Here is a 7,162-nt window from a genome sequence, read left to right as displayed (position 1 = left end):
CCCTCATGAAAATTTTATAGTATTTTATGTATACAAATCATATTATCCACAAGTATACTTTGAGTTCTTCCTCTCCTTGTATTCTCTAGATCTCCAGCAGTTCATATTGTTCTAGCTATCGAACAGATATGGAGTGGACATCCTTGTCTTGTTCCTGATTTTAGTGGTAATGTGTTGAGATTAATGTTGGTGGTGGGATTGCTGTAAATTGCCTGTATTATGTTGAGGAATGTCCCTTTTATCTCTAGTTCCTCCAGGACTTTTATAACGAAGAGATATTGGATGATGTCAAAAGCATTTTCTGCACTTAAGATCACCGTGTGGTTAGACAAAATACCCAAAATAAAGGAGATAGAGAACTTGTAGAGATCATATCCAGTGGTTAGGCATGGCCCCCAGTTGAAGGATGGAGCCACCCACCCATCTCAAAAATATTAATCCAGAATTGCTCCTATCAAAAGGAAATGCAGGGACGAGTGGAGCAGAGACTGAAAGGCCATCCAGAGACTGCCCCACCTGTGGATCCATTCCAACTGTGGATACCAAACCCAGACAGATGCCAAGAAGCACTTGCTGACTGGAAGGAGCCTGGTATAGCTGTCCTGAGAGGCTCTGCCAGAGCCTGGGCCATACAGATGGCAGGTGCTCACAGTCAACCATCAGACTGAGCATGGGGACCCGAATGGAGGACTTAGGAAAAGGACTGAAGGAGCTGAAGGGGGTTACACCACCTTTGGAAGAACAATATCAACCAACAAAATCCCCCAGAGCTCCCAGGGACTAAACCACCAACCAAAGAGTACACATGGAGGGATCCATGGCTCCAGCTGCATATGTAGCAGAGGAAGGCCTTATCTGGCATCAATGGGAGGGGAGGCCCTTGGTCCTGTGGAGGTTTGATGCCCCAGTGTAGGGGAATGCTAGGGAAGTGAGGTGAAAGTAAATGGGTGGGTGGAGGAGTACCCTCAGAGGCAGGTGGGAGGGGATATGGGTTTTGGAGAGGGGAAACTGGGAAGGGGGACATTTGAAATGTAAACAAAATAACCAATAAAAAAAAATCACCATGTGTTCTTTGTCATTCAGGCTGTTTATGTGGTGGTTTATTGATTTATGTATGTTGAACCACCCCTGCATCTGTGGGATGAAGCCAACTTGACTGTTGCATACAGCCAGCCTGTTTTTATCAAGGTGAAACCTAAATTCAGAAGCAATCTGTAACTCAATCCTCTCCTTGGCATTTGTATGCCCCTACGGATACTGCAGGCCAATCTGGTGGCCAGAAGAAAAGTGCCTTTAAGTGTATTTTGGAGGGAAGTATATTTTCAGGAGATGGCTTTGATCTCCCATCACCTCTAAATAAGGCCTGACAATCCCAGTAACACCACTCTTCCTTTAAATATATGAATCTATAAAATAAAATTGCTTTCTTTCCTCCATAAATCCCAGAAAGTCCATATAAATCTCTCTACATGGGTCATTGCTCTTTTCTTCTAGGAACTCCAAGTGCTAGCTTTTGTTGTGTTCAACACAGTAATCATAATAATCTTTTTGCTGTGTTCTAGAATTTGATGTACCTTATTGAGAAATTTCACTTCCATATCTCAAACAATTCTTACCTTTGTTGATATTGTGTAATGTTTTTGTTGTTCTATTTCAATTTGAGCCCTAAATTTATTTCTTGCCATCTACTCTTTTTGGGGTATTTTTGGTTTTCTAGCATTTTCAGTTGTCATTAAGTTACAAATATGATCTCTCTAGCTTTTGACATCCTTAAGAAAAACTGTACTACAGACAATATACGAGGTGTACCTCAACATTAAGTCAGCATGATCCCCTTGCCTTTCTGTTTTTCCTTTGCAATGTTTCCTTTGTCCACTGTCTGCTCTCACCTCTTTCTTATTGCTCTGTAATAAACTCTACACTTACATAACTTGTTTGAATTAATTCAGAAGAGAAAATAAAGACCAAGAAGCTCAAGAAAGTTCTGTACAGTAAGATGATCTAAGATAGCTTGGTTTGAATAATAAGATAGCTTGGTTAGATAGCTAAGATATACTTGGTTTGAATAAAAAGTTTTAATAATATTGGCAAACCAAAGTAAAAGTATAAAATGTGATATCATTTTATCAATTTATCTATAAATTAAGGAGGGGGTGTGGGGTGTAAATATTAAGCCACTGCTTGGAACATCTAAAAGAAATTGACTGAAGCGCTGTTGTGGCAATCATCTTAAGCTCTGGAGAAACCAGGGTGTTCCAAAACTTCCAAAAGAAACAGCATTTAAACTGAAGGCTTAGTATCCAGCAGACTGGGTAAACTGAGAACAAAACAACAAAACAAAAACAACAAACCTTGAAAAATGCTTTTAAAGGCCTTTGAGATAAGCTCAGTTTATGTTGTCTACTACCTGAGGCTATCAGGCTTGTATCCACGGGTTAGTGAGTACATTGCACTTGACTACTTGTGTTTTTTTATGCTTTAGCTTCGAACATCTTCTTGGGTCCTGGGCAACTAGATATGCCAATTAAATCTTATTTTCCATGGTGAGATGGTTTTACTTGAGATATAGGATTCTAACTAACATGTCAAGAAAGTTAACAGAAATGTAAAAATACACTGAAAACTTTAAATATAATTAACCAGGGTTCTATTTTTCAAAGAATCCATTTTTAGTATTTGATAGTGTGTATGTATATGTGTATACATGTATACATGTATATATATATATATATATACACACACACACACACACATACTTATACATGTAATATACACACACACACACAGACATAAAATTCCATTCTATACTGATTCATAACATCCTTGCATTCCCAGTCTTTCTGGTTTTTATGTATATAAAGGTTTACTCTAAAGTTTTGCCCAGTCCTGATATTCATTCTTAGTTATTAGTTTCATCTCATGTCTTGATAAATATACTTGAAATTACAAATTCTATTAAGTGTCCTATCCAGGTCTTACAGACATTATTGCACTGTTTTCAGTTTGAAATGTCTTAGCTTAGTGTTTTTTTCCATTTAGCAGGTAGAAAAACTGGGAAACTAATATATTAAATATTAGATTCAATACTTATATAATTAGAGACTAACTTTTGATAATACAAAACTGGTAGCATTTAAAGGATGTCTAACTCAATTTGGGAACAAAATTCCTGATGAAGCAGTAAAATCAGTAGCTGGCTTGACACTATCTCCTTTGAAGTCTTTGAGACCATTCATCGGTACAGTCACAGCGACATCTAATAGAGCTGGATGACTCTGTTAGGTGACACCATCTTGACTCTGTGGTGCAAGTGACAAAAGCCTATGTAAACAGCAGAAACTCTGTAACCAAGTTTCAAGCATGGCAGGTTGTCAACAGGTTTTCAAGAATCAGGAGAATATCATTAGCAGTATGCATCTCACCTTTATCCTTTTGTACTAAGCTTGGTTCACATGGTTGCCAGCATTTCATGGGATCCTGTCTCCCAATTTTAAGAACTTAGAATCAACCTGAAAAAAAAAAAGTCCTAGAAACTGGCTGATTTGAATCACACCCCTCTATTTTTACCGCAGTCACTGTGGACAGGGAAGAGCTTGGTCTAAGAAAAGTAACCTCAGGCCATCACTTTCCTCATACATGGTTTATACTGAAACCTAACAGGAGATGTGGAGAATGAAGGGATATATTCCAAAGGAGACTGCTAGTTCATAAGACATAGTATTCTAGAGAAATAGTGTATTATATGTCCTGTGTATCTACATTATAAGTGAGGTGGCTACCTTGTGTCTGAAAAATCGACTATAATAACTTTAATCTTGCCATTACACACAAAGAAGTAGAAGGAGTCATTTTAATTGGGGTGATAATGGGAATGGGGCTTTACACAGGTAGAGAGGAGATAAAATAGTTTTACAATTTGAACATATCTTTGTAATAAAGAGTCCTTTAAGGGAAAGATAGAAGAAAAATGTAAGATGCCTGAGAATAAAAAAACCGTAATTCAAAAAAAAAGAAAAAAAAAAAAAAACAGATTTCTTTTTCCCCCTGAAAGATAGAACATGAAGTTGGATGGGTGGGGGGTGGAGGGAAAGGAGATGATATAGAAAGAGTTGGGGGTAGGGAATCGTGTGAAAAGAATAAAGTCAATATATACTATATGAAAAATCTAATAAACAACAACAATCATTTTAAAAAGCATAACTAGTAGGGCTATTAAGTCATGAGACTGGCCATTTTGTAAGAATCTACCTACCTATGTCCCTCTTCATCACTCACTTTAATTGGAACATTATTAGCCATTTCCAATTAAATGGAAATGACCTATTTTGGAGAATATAGAGAAAATGTTGAGACTTTTAGAACCCTTGTGTAGTAACAACAGTAGGACTGCAAATGTACCACACACACACACACACACACACACTCACTTGCCACTTAGCTAGAATACACACTGACTACACAATGTTTTCCGATTCTAAATTTTCCTACAGCCAGGACAAACAGCTGTGTAAACCATTCAACTTTCTAAGACTGAGGTGACTTTCTACACACTTAAATAGCAAGCAAGACAGAGAAACATTTAAAGCTTAATTAATAAGAAAACAACAACAAAAACCCTTGACATGACAAGTACAGTATCTATAATAGATTACAACATACATATTACAGTTAAATTATATGTACACATACAGAGTATCAAAATACCTTTTCTACTTTGGCAACTAAATTCTCAAGATTAAAAATAAACAAGTTCAAACATTTCTACATACAAAATTTTTAGGTTTTCATTTACTAAAAATGAAATAGTACAAGTTTGCTACCCTAATATATACATCAAAATAAATACTTTCAATTGTAGAAAATAGAAATGGCTAAAAGTCTCAAATTTCTTAACATTATAACAACAAATAGTTTACCCTGAATCTGTAGTATGTTTTTGTTAAAAAATATATTTACTTAAACTCAAGTCAATGTACTTCAATCCTTTTTTAAAAGTGGCAAAATACTAAAGGACAGGTTTATACCAGCTAAGAAATAAAATTTACAACCATATAGGTATAAATGCAATCATTTTAAAAACACAAATTCAGTATTATAAAAATATATAAAACACCCAGGTATACTCCACAAAAATATAAATGCACATATGCATTCCAATGATTATCAAAAACTCTGATTTATGTAGCTTCTACAAAATGTCAAAGAACAGGAATTGTTTTCTTCTTTTTTATAAAATGATCTCATTGTGCAGCTACAGGCTAACCTCAAACCCACAGAACCTGCTTCTGTCTCCAAAATGCTGGGCTTGAAGGTCTTGCTAACACACTTGGCCTCAGTACTGTTTTCCTAATATAGTATATAAATATTTCTACCTCAACCAGAAATATCAGTATCTGTTAGTAAAAAATGGAATATACATAGAAAGGTAGGCAATGTCTTATATTCAAGTTTCCAAGTTTGATTTCAATTCAAATATTTTCTGTAACTGATAAACTACATAAACAAAAGTAAAAGATGAAGTAAACATTTTATACATTGAAGAAGTGCCCTCTATAAGGTCTTCCATAATGATGATAGTAAGTATCTGATCTCATTTCAAAGTCTTCTGAGCCAGCAATTTCGTTTCTGCTACTTCAAAAACCATCATGACTTTCACCAACAATGTTGCTCTATTGTAGGTTTACATGAGGCACCATGCCACAGTGAGAGCAGCGACAACACCATTCAAAATTGCCATGCTGTAGCCCATGTGGAAAGAATGTCCAGTCAGTTTCCTAGAGAAAAAAGGAAAGAGCACAAATTAAGAAAAGGGAAAAAAAGAACATGTAATTTGGTATGAGAAAACAAGTAAGATCTAAAATAAATCTAGTAAATACAAAAATACTTAAGATATCACAATGAGTTGTCATATTTTCCCCCCAAGACAGTGTTTCTCAGTGTAGCCTTGGCTGTCCTGGAACTCACTTTGTAGACCAGGCTGGCCTCAAACTCAGAAATTCACCTGCCTCTGCCTCCCAAGTGCTGGGATTAAAGGTGTGCGCCACCACTGCCTGGCGAGTTGTCCTGTTTTATACATTAGTGTATAAGTTAAAAAATACTGGACACTTGCAGGATTTGTACAGGATTATCCATCTTAAATTCTCTTTTAAAAGTCTTCCTAGGGACTGAAAAGGTGGGTCAGTGGTTAAAAGAGCTTCCTGCTTCTCCAGTGAACTGCCCAGCACCCAAATTGGGTGGCTCATTACTGTCTATAATACCAGCTCCAGGACATCCATACGTACCTGAACAAAGGCACAAATGGCAAACACAGCACATACACAAACACACATTACAATATAAAAAGCAAACTAACAAGAAAGTCCTGATTTCCTGGTTAAAAATGTATTTTTAATTTTATTAGTACAAAGTCGATTGTGTGTAGCATCAACATAATTTGTTACATTACAAGCAAGTCTTCTACTAATAGCACTTCCCTGCCCTCATTCTTATTCAGTGCTAGCTTAAATAGATGTTACTGCAGTATTTATCCTGGTCATATAACTTTTTTTTCAGTTATAGAAAGAAGCTATTCCTTTGAACTTATGTGAATGAATTAAACTTTAACACAAATGTCAGCTTTCATCTTAATATGACTATTTAACTGTAGTAGTTTCCAACAAGTTTCTAAATGACAGCAAAGAAACATCTCTAATTTATGATTACTGAGTTTCAACTACTTCACAAAATTTATGTACATGTAATTTTTCCTGACACTTGCTTCTTATAAGTTTTTTGCAGGCTGGGCAGTGGTGGCGCACGCCTTTAATCCCAGCACTTGGGAGGCAGAGGCAGGCAGATTTCTGAGTTCCAGGCCAGCCTGGTGTACAGAGTGAGTTTTAGGACAGCCAGGGCTATACAGAGAAAACCTGTCTCGAAAAACCAAACGAGTTTTTTGCTTGTACTTTTCTTTTCTTTTTTTAAAATTTTTAATATTTTCTATTACGTATTTTCCTCAATTACATTTCCAATGCTATCCCAAAAGTCCCCCATACCCTCCCCCCCCACTTCCCTACCCAACCATTCCCATTTTTTTGGCCCTGGCGTTCCCCTGTACTGGGGCATATAAAGTTTGCATGTCCAATGGGCCTCTCTTTCCAGTGATGGTCGACTAGGCCATCTTTTG

General features: G+C 36.5%; 1 protein-coding gene across 1 annotated transcript in view; it reads right to left on the bottom strand.

Annotated features, from left to right (window-relative positions):
• Nucleotides 1-4,623: 4,623 nt before the first annotated feature.
• Arl6ip6 (ADP ribosylation factor like GTPase 6 interacting protein 6) overlaps nucleotides 4,624-7,162 on the bottom strand; it is a 28,294-nt gene continuing 25,755 nt past the window's right edge. The window contains exon 4 of the mRNA XM_021181685.2: nucleotides 4,624-5,774. Within this exon, the coding sequence (XP_021037344.1) occupies nucleotides 5,681-5,774 (94 nt within the window). The 3' untranslated portion in view covers nucleotides 4,624-5,680. The remainder of the gene's footprint in view (nucleotides 5,775-7,162) is intronic.

Source organism: Mus caroli, chromosome 2, assembly GCF_900094665.2.
Source record: "Mus caroli chromosome 2, CAROLI_EIJ_v1.1, whole genome shotgun sequence".
In the NCBI taxonomy this organism is placed as follows: domain Eukaryota; kingdom Metazoa; phylum Chordata; class Mammalia; order Rodentia; family Muridae; genus Mus; species Mus caroli.
Note: the sequence above shows the minus strand (reverse complement) of the source record. Positions and strands in the feature narration are given on the sequence as shown.